The 16,626-nt window shown below is 35.6% G+C and overlaps 1 protein-coding gene across 2 annotated transcripts in view; it reads left to right on the top strand.

The window, feature by feature from the left end:
* KLHL14 (kelch like family member 14) overlaps window positions 1-15,776 on the top strand; it is a 101,512-nt gene extending 85,736 nt beyond the window's left edge. For both annotated transcript variants that reach the window (XM_034943935.3, XM_055102588.2), the window contains 5 exons: window positions 851-929; window positions 7,500-7,690; window positions 7,772-7,930; window positions 10,761-10,918; window positions 13,291-15,776. In XM_034943935.3, the coding sequence (XP_034799826.2) occupies window positions 851-929; window positions 7,500-7,690; window positions 7,772-7,930; window positions 10,761-10,918; window positions 13,291-13,431 (728 nt within the window). In that variant the 3' untranslated portion in view covers window positions 13,432-15,776. The remainder of the gene's footprint in view (window positions 1-850; window positions 930-7,499; window positions 7,691-7,771; window positions 7,931-10,760; window positions 10,919-13,290) is intronic.
* The last annotated feature ends 850 nt before the right edge of the window (window positions 15,777-16,626 follow it).

The raw sequence follows: 16,626 nt of genomic DNA, 5'->3' as shown, positions 1-16,626 counted from the left end.
AATAAGATTCATTTTAATACCTTGGAGGCATTACCATGCTTCTCAGCTCAACAGAGAGGATAAGCTGGTTAAGCAGCTCAGAGGACTCACATTTCCCATTTCAGCAAATACACCTGTGTATATGTCACAGCAACTGTGCTCCCCCCAAATACACACACAGAACTTACTTGATATGCATAGGACAAAACTAACTTTCCCAGTCAGGCTCTTTTTGTAGTGGCTGCTATTGTTTGAACAGAGAGCAGACTCTCCCACCGATAGAGAGGCCATGCACATGTGAGGGCTGGGGACACGTGGGAAATCTCTATACCTTTCTTTCCATTTGGCTGTGAACCTAAAACTTCTCTAAAAATATTATCTTTTAAAATAATTTTTTCTGAAAAGAAAGAAGATGTAAGAAGTTTTTGTTGTTGTTGTTGTTGTTGTTGTTTTTTAAATGGCTCTAACCAGAGATACCATCATACAAGGTAGTCTTTGGAACTGATAATTTACAGACAATAACTTACTGTGTTTAAAACATTAAAACATCAATAACACCTGAGATATTTTTATCCTAACACTGTAACAAAAGCCAGTTTGGTAAATGTAGTTGCTTTGATTATTGTGGTTGATTTAGTTTTTCCTAACTCATTGCAAAAAGAGAAAAAGGAAAGAGAAGGAAAGAGGAAAAACACTTGAGGTGGCACATTTATTTTTCTATTGACTCATCGCCCGTGCTGTGTTAGGTATTCCCTCTACTTAATTCATCTATTTGTTAAACCTGAGAATAGAGACGTCTTATAAAACACTACTACATGTGCAAATCAACAAAAGAATCTAAGTTTTAAATGTCTCGAATGCATTTTTACAGGAAAACACAGTACAAATTTTGTCAGCCGATATGATCCTCGATTTAATAGCTGGATTCAACTTCCACCCATGCAGGAAAGGTAAGTGTTTATTTCTTGCACCTGAAACGTTTGTGACGGCTTTACAGGAGGCATGGGTGCTAGGTGGTTTTTTGTAAGAAGGAATGCTAAATAGAGTCAATGAAAGACATATGAGGCAAAATAGAAAACTTGGCCTAGCCAGTTTACATGACCTCCCTTGTTAATTCAATAGAGAAAAATAAGTCAATTATTTGTCCTAATGTAGGAAGAAAAAAAAATGTGTGGCTTGTCTTTCTTGATTATATTGATTGGTATTTTGCAAATAGAGCTACAATTTCTCTGGCTATACCACTCTTTTTGGTGATAATATATTTAAACCCTAAAATTGAAATATAAAACACTATACTTGCAATGATGTGCATTTTAGTACAGACATTTCAATACTCAATATTAAATTATGTAATACTAAATTCAATATTCAATATTAAAATTCAATATTTAAATATTAGATATTTAGATAATTAGATATGAAATATTGAACTTTAACATCTCAATAGTAAATTTTGTCTTGTTTACATTTTCCTCCCCAAATGTCTTTGAATCCATACATTCAAGAACAAGTAATTTGTTAGCTTTAAAAAAAATTAGTCTTGCAACGTGTCATCTCATTTTTTTGCATACAGAGTAGTTATCTCGACCAAGTCTCCTGGCTACCAAAGGACAAGATGGCTACTATATTTACATATATTTTGTCTCTCCTAGCTGTTCCTCAGGCATGACACCATGTCTTTATCTGCACATGCAAATTCACAGCCTAGATTTTGAACACTTGGTTCTTTTCAAATAATATCTAGACATCCTCTTGAGCAAATTCTCCAGTGTGATACACAGTAAGCTGCAAACTGTTGCCTCTTCAGCATGCACTTTGGGAGGCCGAGGTGGGTGGATCACGAAGCCAGGAGTTCATGACCAACCTGGCCAAGATGGTGAAACCCCGTCTCTACTAAAAAATACAAAAAAAAAAAAAAAAAAAATAGCCGGGCACAGTGGCAAGCGCCTGTAATCCCAGCTACCTGGGAGGCTGAGGCAGGAGAATCGCTTAAACTCAGAAGGCAGAGGTTGCAGTGAGCCTAGATTGCGCCACTGCTCTCCAGCCTGGGCAACAAAGTAAGACTCCATCTCAAAAAAAAAAAAAAAAGAAAGAAAAAAAAAGGGAATCAGCAGCAGCATTCTTTCTCTTTTCTATTTCTTACATGACCTCTCACCTGAATATCTCTTTTTATAACATTCAAGTAGATTACCCTGAGATTAAATTGGATCCTTAATCCTAAATTCCAAGCTAAAAGAAAATTTTCATACAATACCATTTATTCACAAATGTACTTATTGCAGCAAGACAGCATGAATCTATGCTCTAATGAAACTCAATATCTAACTTTCCACTCTATATACAGGTAAATATATTAAAACTCCCTTAGAAAACTAAAGCTATACACTGAAAATGATGAGGCATGATACATTAAGGACCACAGACAGTTTTAGGAATGTCTAGTTCAAAGGTACCTGAGGAAATAATTCTAAGTCAATTAATAGCTTGACAAACTTAATGAATCCGAAGCTTCCTGGTATCTTTCTCCAGTGCACCCTGTTTCTCTCCTTTGGAGGTTACTTCCTGGTTGCTGTTATTACAGCTGCATCACTTTGCCCTTTAATCAAAACTATTCCAAAAAGTTTTACTTAAAAAACAACTATCAATACATGTTTGAAATGTCATCATCTCATCACCATGGTCCCCTTTGCTGGGGGCTGTACACCATGATAATTAACCTTCATGCCTTTGGCTTGGGAGGCATAACTCACGTCGTGGTCAATTATCCCACTGTAGAGCCCCTAAGGATGGGAAGTATTGCTGCAAAACCTAATTAGTAATTTTTTTGAAAATGTGTATTGTTTACTTGATAGTCTGTAATGACTTCCTCTGAGGCACTATGGCCTATCATGGCAGGGTCCTACTTAGACAATTTTTAGCAGCTCATTGACCTGATAAAAAGACCTGCCATGGTCTGTCGGCGCCCGGCAGCCACCGTTGACAGGATGGACTGTTTAACGTTTCTTTCTAAGTCATTATGGTATATCATGTCAGGTCCCTGGTAAAAGAAGTTTTTTTTTTAGATTTAGAACAATCAACTCGATAGACCAAATAAAGAGCTCCTTACAGCGCTGAGTGGGAAAAGGCAGATCTCACAAATGCCCCGTCAATCTTGCAGCTCCATCTCTCCTATGGGCTGGCTGACCCAGGCAACAATCCATAACTTAAAATGAAATTTTTCTGTCATTGCCCAGTTTCCATTCAAAATAGCAAGTACAATCAGTTACCAGTGTAGATTAATTGGTGGTTTAAAAAAGGAGGAAAAAGAATCTAGAAATATATGAGACACTCTTCAGATCAGAAAAGTTGCTTAACACATTTAGTTAATTTTACATTGTGTAGATCATGAATGAAACCGGAAGTTCCCCACCTACCCTCCTCCACTATGCTGCTACCAAACTGCTGAAAAATTATTATGCTGAGAAATCACCAAACCAATTGAGAATAATGAAAACACATTGTAAGCCACCTCTGGGGTAACCTACCCTTACAGAGCTATACTTGCTATTTTGAATGGAAGCTTGGTAATGACAGAAAAATTTCATTGTAAGTTATAGACTGTTGCCTGGGTCAACCAGCCCATAGGAGAGATGGAGCTGCAAGATTGACGGGGCATTTGTAAGATTTGCCTTTTCCCACTCAGTGCTGACAGATTGAGTCCCAGGATAGCCTACCTAGGCAACCCTTCCAAAAGAATAGAGAAAAAGTGCAGAACACCTTCCCAGTTTAGCAGGGAAATGGGCACATGGCCTTCAGACTCACTCAACCATGAGTCAGCTCATGAATTGCATGCCTGCTGGCTATGAATTTACTGACAGAAATGAACAGATGAAAATATAAATTTAAATGTAGTGCCAATGAATTGTTTTGCTCTCAGATTTAGAATTTAATTCTTCAGTAAAGAGAGGAAAAATTAAAAACTTGGAACAGTAGAAATGCTTTGGTAACTTAATTTTTTTTCAGTAAAAATTGATGTTTGAAGTGTTATTCTTATGGAGATCTTACTCCCTAGCTAATCTAAAAAAATAGAAAAAGAAAAAGCAGTTTGGGAAGCGTTAAGAACAAAGCCTCTATTTCACAGAGTAAATAAAAGACAAGAACTTAATATGTCAAAAATGCATCAAAGTTTAAATATTTTGTTTTTCTAGTAATATTTTGTGTTACAAGAAACAATGGGAGACAATATTCTTTTTAACATATCCATTGTTTTTAATCCAACGACAAAAGTCAAAAATTCAAGCAGGGTAAGGATATAGTAATCCAATCTCATGCTTTAGGATATAAACTGACAACTCCAAGGGCCAGAAAGAACTTGTAAAGATCTGCAAAATAAGCAGAGTTTAAAGTATATTTGTACGCATTATTATTAATCTTTTTAAAACTTATCTCACAAATACTGAATATTGCTTCTGGCAGTGGGGGCAGGGGAGGCTGAAGGAGGGAGAGATGAACAATTTGAAATAGAAACAGTGTAATCCCAATAAGAAATCTTTAATAATCTTGAACTTACTTTCCCCCCAAAATAAAATAGCCTAAACCTTATATGTTCTTCATGTGGCGAAGAGGGGCAGGGAGCATTGTCAAGAGAGACCTGGTATGGTAAGATTTTAGCCTAGAGCGAATGTTCACAGTTGCTGGCAGACCATTAACAATCAGGTTTCTAAAATGCATTTCAGGAACTCTCACTTTGGTCATGCAAGGGAATAAGTCAAAGACTCAGAATCTTTACTATTGGAATTTCTACCTAAAAATGCACTTGTCATCAGGAAGTGAAATCTGCTGATTTTTTCCCATTTAGATCCTAACAGTGACACTGTGTGGATAAAGCTAGGAGTACACACGAAGTGTCGCATGAAGAATGCCTTGGCTAGAAAAGAGAGCAGGTTCTGACAGGCTGACCAGGTGTCACGGTGAGGAAGGAACCAGATCATAAAAAGTGAAAAAAAACTGAATTTTAGACAAGAAAATGAGTTCACCAAAGGGAGTTCTTCCTCTTATTCTTCAAAATCTATACTCAGTTAAATAGAAGGTTTTCATACTTGTTGTGACTAAGTGGCATCTTTTCTTCTAGACTAATGCTGCACAGAACTCACCATTACCAGCTTATAACCCACATAGTCCCAATTCTTTAAAGATGGCCCATTAGTGAAATAAGAAAATGCATTGTTTCAGAGGCCCCTAGACCTACTATAGAATCACATGGAAGAAGTGTACTGACCTACCTTAGTGTCAATGTTGGAAAAAAAATATGTTTTACTTTAGGATGGATTTTTGTAGACATGTGTCAGTCTTTTCAATGAAACACTTTAACTTGAAAAGGTAAATGTACTAGTAGAATAACTTTGACCTATCATATTCAATGAGAAAGTAACTGAAGCCTGGTTGAGGAAATAGAAGGAATCAGTTTATCTGTAGGCACTTAATTTTGCAACTGCTTTGAAATTTTATTTTATATTTAGATGAGTTTTTAGTCCCTCATACCAGAAAAATCTCAATTTTTTAAAGATAAGAAATCCCTTTGATGATCACATTAAAAAGCTTCCTCCAAAAAATGCACATGTGCAAAAACATCTATCTACAGCATTTTATTATAATTTCAGAGGCTCATGGACCCCACAGAAGACATGCACCTGCTTAAGTCTTTACTTTATGAAATCTGACTCGTCTTCTCTTTATTTTATTCCTACTTTTCTTCCTGCCACTGTTTTCATTATTGTTCTTCTTCATTATCTTTCTGAATTTTCCAAGGCACATATTTCCTTCAAATATATCAAGAAAATCTAGAAAAAGCAAACATAACTAAAATATTGCTCTAAAATTATCAATGATGTCTATTGGGATAATTTCAGGACTATCAAAAGTTGAATACATTAACATCCATAACAAATATCATGCCTATATGGTAACAAATTATCTAAACAAATATTAAAGTATTTAGTTGCCACTTAAACATTATTAGGAAATGTTTAAATGCAAACATCTTCATGGTCAATTTTTAAAAACCTTTTATCCAGATAATATTAATTGACAGTTCCTGAACATGAACAAAATGCTGGACACTATGACAGGCACTTATATGTATTTGCCAATAGCCCTGTGAGAAAGAGACCATTATCATCCCCATGTTCCAGATGAGCAATCTGAGGCTGAGAGAGGTTGGGTGACATGTCAAAGGCCACACACCTAGTACATCATCTAGCCAGGCAGTCTTACTCAAGAAGCCAAATCGTTAATCACCGTGCTATATACTACCTCCTAAGTGTTTTGGTACTTCATAAACACAACCTGGAAAATCTCCAAGCAACATACATTTACTTGATAAAAACCTGTAGCACTCCTTGTCTTGCAATCGACAATGAACAAGAATCTTGGCATCTATTTTAATAGAGATCATTAATTCATTAAATATAAACTATATAATCTGAGGGGCACGGCACTTAACAATTACACTTATTCAATATTGGACCACATGTTTTCCTTGTGAAGTATATTATTCCAGTAGTATCAGTGAAAAAAAGAAGCAAAGAGTCAAAGGCTTGCTCAAAGTTTCAAACTAGTCATCCTAACTCCCAATTTTTGACTGCTGTTTGAATGTTATTCTCCCTCAGCTCTCATATTTTATTACTTGCCAAGTTTTACATCTTCTTCCTTTAAAACATCTTTTGCATCACCCCTTTCTATTTCTTCTACTAAAACTCTAATTCAGGTCCTCAGTGTCTTCAAATCTCACTCCTAAATTATGGCATATTTTAGGATTGGTCTCTCTGTCTACAATCCTTCCAACACAGCTTGTATCTTTTGCTTTGATGGCATAATGGGATAATATAGTCAAAAGCCTCTCTTAAAAAGGGATTTAAAATATCTTATAGCCTTTTAAGAATCAACACGAAAAGCTACTTAGATGAAATTCCTGTAACTGGTTATATAAGTGCAAAATTTGAACATTATATGAAGTTCACAAAAGTTATTCTATTTGCAGTAGTAGTACTAAGGGTAAAAAAAGTGATAATTGAAGAAAAATTTTGATGATGTAGTTCTCTTATAAATTGGGAACAATGACCCTTGAAGGACCATAAAGAAAGTGAATGTCAAGATAATTTATTATTGTTACATTATCTACCTCATTTTTCACTTTGTCTTACAGAGCTACGATATCCTTACAAGGTACCGAATATCCCAAATATTAATGAACACTTAACAGTGTATAAAAAGCAAGATAACAAGGGCTGAAACAAAGAGTTGGTGAATTTCTCCTCTACTATTACTTTAGTATCAAGAATATTAACCAGGAAGGGCAATACATATGATTACTGTAGAAGGTCTCAGACTTATAAGGTATACGTGTAATTTTTAAAGATTTGCAACCCTTTCTGAAGCAGAATGCACCCCTTTCCCTGACTAGCTGTGTGGTGCTTATCTTATTTCGAAAGGTAACATTTCACAGCTCCTCTTGTGATTTACTGTGGTTCTTTTCGTTGTAGAAGAGCCAGTTTCTATGCATGTCGGTTGGACAAGCATTTATACGTAATTGGTGGAAGGAATGAAACTGGCTACTTGTCCAGCGTGGAGTGCTATAACCTAGAAACGAATGAATGGCGCTATGTGTCCTCTTTGCCACAGCCTCTGGCGGCTCATGCGGGAGCAGTGCACAATGGGAAAATATACATTTCAGGCAAGTAATTCCTCCACTTTCTGTTACAAAGTTCAGTTCCAAAGCACTCTCTTGACTTGTATGTCTATGTTTATTTCACAGGGGGTGTACACAATGGAGAATATGTCCCATGGCTATATTGCTATGACCCAGTAATGGATGTCTGGGCTCGAAAACAAGATATGAACACAAAACGCGCAATTCACACTTTGGCTGTAATGAATGATCGCTTGTATGCAATTGGAGGAAATCATTTGAAAGGTCTTTTTTTTGTTGTTTTGTTTTTTAGTCACAATAACATTTGCACCTCATATTTCTCGCTAAGGGGGTTTCTCCTTAGATAATCATAGTTAACCAAGTAAAAAACATGTTGACCTAATAAAATCTACTCTGTGTAAATTGGCAGTACCCTTGAGCAAGCATTTATTTTGGCTTTGCTTCAGCTAGGATTATTTTTAAGTTACCATACACATAAAAGAAATGAATAATGATGTCTACAGAAAATAAGAAACAGGAGCATTAATAACTGAAGAACACAAACAATTTGTCGTAACAATGAATTCACTGAAATAAATTATTTCTTATCACCAAAGTTGTAGTAATGAATTTTTTCCAGAAAATTGTTTTCTGCTGTAATCATAAGGAACTTTAGTCATAAGTGCACAAAGCTAATATGTGATTTTTTTAAAGGTAATATTTACCAGATATTTGTGTCTAAATTTAGAATTTTTTAAAGAATTCAATAGCAAGCCACTTATGATTATCAAATTCTGTTGCTTTTTTTCAATAAAAAACTTAAAGCATAGCATTTTTAGAGACATGTTTTGGCAGCTTTCCTTCCCTAGATATGTATACGACTGCAACTTTTTGTAGTGTATGTGCACATATATAACATTATGTGCATGCATGTAACACTGAATGTGACAGGAAACCAGAGAGACCTATGATATAGAGAACATTATTGAACTGCTTTGGGCCTCAGTTTCCTCATCTGAAGATGAAGAAACTGCTCTATGATCTCTAAAATCTCCTTCAGCTCTCCTAGTCTATGATCCCTGAAATTGAGCTAAATGAGAAACAGGCTATCTAAGTATGGTAGATAATGCACATGTGTGCATTTATTTTTTAATAGTATATACATCTTTTTAAATGGTTTAGATCTAGATGTTTTTTCTATTTTCCTAATACATATTTACCTGTAGATGTAATAAAGCCTGAACAGGTGTAATGTTCCAAGTTCATGTTCATTCGTCAAGTTCATGTTCAGAAATGCCAATAGCCTAGTGCATGTCTGCTGCTCAGCTTAAGTGCTCTCCCCAATGAGAACGGATTTTCTTTACTACTGTGATGCTTACCTTTTTATTCTTTATCTCTTTCAATGGTGCTCTTTCATTTCAAGCCACACACCATTCCTTTACGTCGACATGTTTTGTATTAACTTTGTATCCTTCTATGTTAAAATGTGATTTCTTTGCATTTCTTTTGCACAAGATATTGTCCAAATGCTCTAGGATCTTCTAACATTTAAGGTTAGGTTTGGACAGAAAGACTCAGGTAATGACAATCTAAATGAGAAATAGTGTGCACACATCAAAACTGGGTTAGCTCAAGGAGGCATCATGGTGAGGAGAGGATATAGACATTGTATCTAAGCCTAGGTTTGATTCTAGTTATGCACTTTCTAGTTGTGTGGTCTCACTCAAGACACTTAACCTCATGTCTGTAAAGGAAGGATAATTATCCTTGCCTTGATGGTTTCTGTGAGGATTACAGTTCCCATGTATAACATTGTCACAGAGAAGGCACATATATCTTCAAATGATGCCTCCAAGGTCAGAACCTGGAATTTGCCCAAGTGCTCATTCTAAGTGTATATGCTTCAAAAATTATAATCAATAATATTAATGGTAAAGGAAAGGAATATACTCTGGAGTTGCAGTGAGTACATTGTTCTGTTGTTCCACCATCTATGTGATTTATTTTCCGTAGGAAGTTAGTAACCGAAATAACCTGTCTACCTCTTCAAGAACAAAAATTTCTCCACCTTTTTATTCATCTTCTCAATTATTTTAAAGAATACAGTATGTTGGTTACTTTAGAATACACACTGAGATTGTCAGCTAGCAAATATCCATAGCCTGCATTTAACTACGGGAAAAATAGATAAAAACATTAAGGGTTTGACCTGCTTGGTGAGCATGAAGATCCCACTAGGTGTTTCTCACCCTCTAAATTAAAGGCAGGGCTCCAGTAGAGTCCAGGAACTTAAGTTGTTCTCAGTGACCTAGGTACTGCCCCAAACACCAAGAACCCTATCAGAAGCTGTAGGAGAAGCTCTTCAGTGAAAGTTACTCAGCCTCCTACTCTAAACCTTGATTCTTGGTAAATACTAGAAACCATTTACATCATCAGAGTTGTTTATAAACATAGTCAAATTGTGAAAAACGTAAAAGATGCTGAACAACATATTTTTAATCTATTAAAACATTCTGAGAGAGTTAAATATTCATTTGAGAAAAAGCAATACAATTTAGTCTGCAAAAGTCTGAGTTCTGAAGCCTCTCCTGGATTCAAATCTCAACCTGTCTACTTACTGACTTGTGACTTACTCAAGTAATTGACTTTCTCTGTCTCTCAGTTCCCTTATCTATAAAATGAAAGTGAGGACAGGGACTATCTCATAGAGTGATGGAAGGGATTGAATGAGTTCATTTAAATAAAGCCCTTAGAAAAGAAAACTAGCATATTGTAAGTGCCTTGTACAATGCTTGCTTAAACTATTATTTTAAACATTTTTAAATAAGGTTTTAATAAACCATTTTAATAAGATCTATCCACATATAATCAACCTTTGCTAATGACATCTGCTCAGGCATTCTTGCTTTGAAGTAATCTAAAACAACTAGAGTTTCTTTGGGGTTTTCTAGGTCTTTCTGACATTTCTCCCAATCTCAGTGAATTTATGCATTTGTGTCTTCAAAAACATAATTATCTATTTTGGCTTGAGACTTGTTTTTAAAAGAAGCCCTAGCCTTAAATTGGGACCCTGAGCATTTATCATTTTGTTGTTCCACTTTGTTCTGTCACTTAGGTTTCTCCCACCTTGATGTAATGCTTGTGGAATGCTATGACCCAAAAGGTGACCAGTGGAATATACTCCAAACTCCCATTTTGGAGGGTCGAAGTGGCCCTGGCTGTGCAGTGCTTGATGACAGCATTTACCTTGTGGGAGGCTACAGCTGGAGTATGGTATGTGTCCACATTTACTGCATCCTCCTTTATTTCGTTTGTGCTTAACGTTTTCTGTATCCTTCCAAATGTGTTATCCTCCACACATGTACCTTTCAAGAGTATCATACTTACATGCAAGCAGTCAGTTGCTTAGATAGTAAAATAGGATCAGCCTGGTGGCTGTTGAACTGGCTTGCTAGCTGATCAACAGCATCACAAGGTGCGGTAGGTCTCCCTTCTCTCCTGTCTCTATGATCTTGTGATTCTGGCTTCCCAACTAAAAGTCAAACTGAGGTGATTTTACAAATGTTCTGCAGTTCAATAAGAGAGTCTGAAAGGTTTCTGACCGGTAAAGCATGAAAAATGGAAATTCATTCTCCAATATTCATGAAATCTATTTAGGATGTGTGATTTGCCATTGATTTTTCCCCTTATTTTCCCTCTTTATCGTGAAATTTTCTAAACATACACAAAAATCGAGATTAGAATGGGACCTCATTAACCCATCATTCAGCTTCAACATCCGTCAACATTTTGCCACACTTCATCTATCCCCACTTTTAAAATCTTTGGCTCAGGCAATATGAAGTAGATCCCAGATGTCATATCATTTCACCCTAAATGCTTCAGTATTTACCTTTTAAAAATCGTTAACTTACGTAAATACACTCACACTCCAAAAAATTAACAATAATTCCTTTATATCCATTTTTATATTCAAATATTTGCCATTGACTTTTTAAAAAGATGTATTTTTCAAATTGACATATCCAAATCAGGATCCAACAAGTCTTTCTTATATTTCATCATTATGTCTCATATATCTCTTGCAATCTAGAACATTACCCTGACTCTTTTTGTTTCATGCCATTGACTTCTTGACAAAAGAGGTTCAGTTATACAGAATACCCTACATTCTGAAATTGGCTAATGACTTCCTTGTGGAGTCATTTGAAATAGTCCTCCATCTGCATATTTTCTGGAGACTGGAAGTTAGAGATAAGGGCATAATTAAATTCAGCTTCTTTCTTTTTCCTTTATTTATTTCTTTTGTTAACTTCTTTTATCTTTCTTAGCAAAAACACCTGCGAAGGTGGCTTTGTAGTTCAAATTACAGTACATCAGGAGACACATTGGGTCTAGCAGATTACATATTCACTTTTAAAATGATGAACATTTTTATATTTTCCTGATTACCTGTGTTAGTTTTGTAAGATTAATTTGGTGGTTTTAATAATGTTATTTGGTTTTATTTCTTTTGCCTCTAACAAGATTGTGACAAAGTTTTGGGGAGCTTTAAAACATTATTAGTTATATAAGCAAATATGTATTGACATATATAACTAGATATTCATATGTGCACTTGTTTGCTTGTACAAATTGTTAGCTGCAAGAATGTATTTGTTTGGAAGCACACATTGGGGCATTTTCAGAAAAATAATTATTAGGTTGGTTGGGTCTTTCGTTTGTTTCCTATGATAAACACAAAGCTGCCTTGGTTTGGGGAGGAAAATGTTACACAAGCACTAGCCTCTAAAGTTGACAAAGAAAACAAGATTAAGGACATTTTATTTCTCATGTGGCCTCTTGAAAATAAATAAATCAATATATGAGAAAGTTGACAAACTTTCATTTCCAGTTTACTTTGAACTGGTTTTCAATCCTAGCTCTGATTCTTCACAGTAGCAAAATTAAAATGGAGAAGTGAGACAACAATCTGAAATATAATTGTCTTAACTATTTGAATGTTTAAGGTAAATTTGTTCTCTTTTTTTTTTAACTTAAACCAGCTGGATAACTTCTATTTTTGGTATATTATTTTTATGTATGTATTTCTTTATTTAAGCCAAGATCTTACTCTGTTGTCTAGGCTGGAGTACAGTGGCATGATCAGAGCTAATTGTAACCACGATCCTCCTGTCCTAGCCTCCCAAGCAGCTGGGACTACAGATGTGCACTATCATGCCCAATTTGTTTTTATCTTTTTTAGTGTGTGTGTAGAGATGAGGTCTTGCTATGTTGCCCAGGCTGGTCTCAAACCCCTGGGCTCAAGTGATCCTCTCGCCCTAGCTGCCAAAGCTCTGTGATTACAGGTATGAGCCACTGGGCCCAGCCAATTTAGGATTTGTTGAGCATCTAGGATCCTCTAGGTATTTATTTAACTTTTATTATTAGTCACACACACAAAAAATTTTTTTTTGAAATTTTGTCAATCTTAGCTTTTTCTTTGGAATAGAACAGTTTAAAATCCATTGCTTTCATTTGGAATTATTTAGCAAGAATGGAGAACAGATATTTTCTTTTCAATATATTAATAAATGTGATCAGTAACATTGCCATTGCACTTCTCTAGCTTCCTTCTCTAAATGCTCCCTCCTTTGTCATTACAGGGGGCCTACAAGTCATCTACAATATGCTATTGTCCAGAGAAAGGAACCTGGACAGAACTCGAAGGAGATGTAGCAGAACCGTTGGCAGGCCCTGCCTGTGTGACAGTTATTCTGCCCTCTTGTGTACCATACAACAAATAACACCAGGAAACTCTGGAATGAACAGTATCACATTCTAGGAAGCAATGGCAGGTGACATCACTATTATAATAGGAACAATGCATTCTAATGGTACAACTGCCAAAACCCACCCTTGGTTTCTGATGATTTATAAGTAACTACAAAAGAAAGAGACCTGTTCTTGAACAGATACTATGTCTATAACTCAGATCGCACCAAACTTCCTGTGGTGACAGACTCTTCCATTTCAGACTGGTTTTAACTTATCCCAGCTTTACAAAAACTCTTCATGTGAATCTTAACTTGCAAAAGGAGAAAGATAAAATACAGAAGACTGGCCCCAGAGAGACCTCAGATCAGTATTGTGCATTGTAGTCTACCTGCATGTGATCTATGTTGACATTTCGGGGATATTGTGTTCAAGAATGATTCCAAATTTGAGCCACCAAAATACACTGCATTACAGAAATTGCCACTTGATTCTGTACTCTTAACCTTTGGCTACTTCACAGACTCCATTGGCAACACTGTTATTGAAAATCATGTAAGATTAAAGAGAGGCATTTTCGTTTCTATACAACTTCATTTCATACACCTTCTGCCCTTACAGCACCTCATGGGATCAGAAAAGAGAAAGATGTTGGCTCTTGTAATAAATGCTTTCTACCCTATAGGTTCTAGGCTAGACAGAGTCGTCATTTCTGTGTCCTCAATTTTATCTGAAAGATTAAAACAAAATATATTATGTCACTATTCAGTTCATGGAGGTTTGTGCTTTTTCATATTTTGTGATATATAAGTAGTGAACACACATGTTATTTACTTCAAAAGACAGGATTGACAAATTCAGTCAATACTATTTTAGAGATTCTGTTAGATGATATGTCTGACCCAAATTTAATCCATAATAAAAAAAATGGGAGATTGTTTTCAGGAATTCAGGGATGAAAAGAAAGAATAATTTCCATTAAGTAGAATTCCAGTTGTCTTTCTGTTTCTAAAACACAGAACTTACAAGAGCCACAGGAGCCAATTATAGCACCTGACAGAATACTTCTCCTCTTCCTCACCTTCGGGTGCCTCTAGACACTTGACTTACGATCGTTATTCCCCCAATTCATCATATTTTGTTTGTTATCACCAGAGATGCCTGAACTCAGTTAAGCGAGCAATTGCTAGTTGTCTTGAGGAGCATGAGGAATTCAGGAGCAGAAGGTCAGGATAGCATGAGATAGTCTCAGTGTGGCCAACCAAAAGGACAAAACTGACAGGAATGCACATTTGATTTTCAAGCCCTCCAGAGCTTGAACAACAACTTTAGGAGTAAATAAAAGCCTAAAATATATTTTAACCATCCAGAGATGGTGTTGAATCCTTCAACAAATGTGTCATTCAAAACAGTAATTAGGGAAATCCCACAGATGAAAAATGCCTTAGTGATAAGCTTTCATGGCAGAGCACGTCAAGATAAATGGGTATACTGGAATCCGATGCCGTTTCTACAGTAAAGTGCAATCTTCGTTGTTTTTGTATTTATTTGTATGTTCAGATCCAAAGGATCCGTTGTAAAAATATATATATAAATATATGTATATCCAGTGCAATCAACTGTCATTTCTTTTTCCTTGAAAACATATGAGTATATAGAAAGAAAAGTTACAGTACTCTGTGGGAAAATCTCAGCTGACATCATGAATAGAATGAGGTCTGCTTCAGAACCTTTTGTTGTCAACTGTCACTGTTTCTTCCAAAAGTCACAATTTGTACAAGAACCTTTGCTTTCCTTAGACTTGTTCTGCATTTTATTTTTTATTTCTCACCAAAATAAAAGCATTTATGAGAATTATAAGTAAAGCTTTCTGTATTTCAGAGAGACATAAGTTACTAGAAAGTGAAAAGTGAATAAATAAGTCACAGAGAATGTAAATTTTGTACAGTATTAGAATGTGTAAATGAAGCTTGCTTGGAAGGGGAAAACTTTAAATAAAAACTTTATGTACTAATTCAACTGTCTCTCATATCCTACTTACATATGTATAAATCTCTACATTAAACTGTTTGAAGGTTTGTGATATGTAAATGCCTAAATATTTTTGTTCTGAAGCTGTGATTTACAAGTGTATTTGGCTTTCTCACAATATGTAAATGTATACAGTATGGACAGTGCTAAAATTATGGAATACTTCTGGAAAATGCTGTGAGTTAAAAATCATATGAGTGGAATCTGATGTTTTCACTACAAGAGTGTTATAATAAGACATAACTTATCTGAGATCAAATAACTAAATATTTATACACATTATTAGAAGCACCATATGTGTTAAAAATAACTGCACCCTTTTTAAAGAATAAGTGAATCACACATTTAATTAAATCAATTATCAAATACATAGTATTTAATTTTATTCTCTTTTGAAGATCTAATGAAGTAGTTGTACAGGGCAATTAGAGGGGCAATGGGAGACATAGGGGGAACTAAGGCTTGTAGTTAAGGGTAGCAGTTGGGCAGCCTTCCAGGCAAAGAGCTGTGTAAGATCAGGAGCTACGTTCGGAAGCCTGTAAGCTGGGGGGAATTTACTTTAATGCTTCCCAGCCAAATCTATCATTAGTGATGATTAAACTCAAAATTCGAGGATATTTTGATTCTCCCTAATATTCCACAAGAAAGAGTAATGGAGTTTCTTTCTCCTTCCATTGGATCTTCTCCTCCACATACTAGAGTAGCACACTGAAAGAAGACCCTTCTCCTGAGCCAATGGCTAGTTGCTGAAGGGCTTCTCCAAATCCCCTGAAATACCCAAGGCTCCAGTGCTGACTAAATATCATGAGATGTTAAGAAGGCATGCTTATCTTTTTCCTAATCCCAATAAGCCACCTACTTGATGTCCCTCGCTAGACTGTACTTTCATGTTTTATATTTAGTTAGTTAATACTTGAAGGAATTTTGGGTAAAGTGGAAATATACTGAGGGGACAAAAAAAGATATTTTTTCCAAGAATACATCTTAAAACTGACTAAAACTGGAAGAATGCATATACAGACCAGATTTTTAAAATTAATTAAGCTGTGTCTGTGAGCTTGAAATTAGTGTCTGCATTTGTTCTACCTTATTCAGCCAAAGTCATATTTTCCCAGCTGCTTGACACTTGTATCACTTAACAAACTATCATCATTATCAACATGGTAAGTATCAAGTATTCATTGAATATCCCAAAG

This window comes from Pan paniscus, chromosome 17, assembly GCF_029289425.2.
Source record: "Pan paniscus chromosome 17, NHGRI_mPanPan1-v2.0_pri, whole genome shotgun sequence".
Classification (NCBI taxonomy): Eukaryota; Metazoa; Chordata; class Mammalia; order Primates; family Hominidae; genus Pan; species Pan paniscus.
The sequence above is the reverse complement of the archived record's forward strand: the minus strand, read 5'-3'. Positions and strand labels throughout refer to the sequence as shown.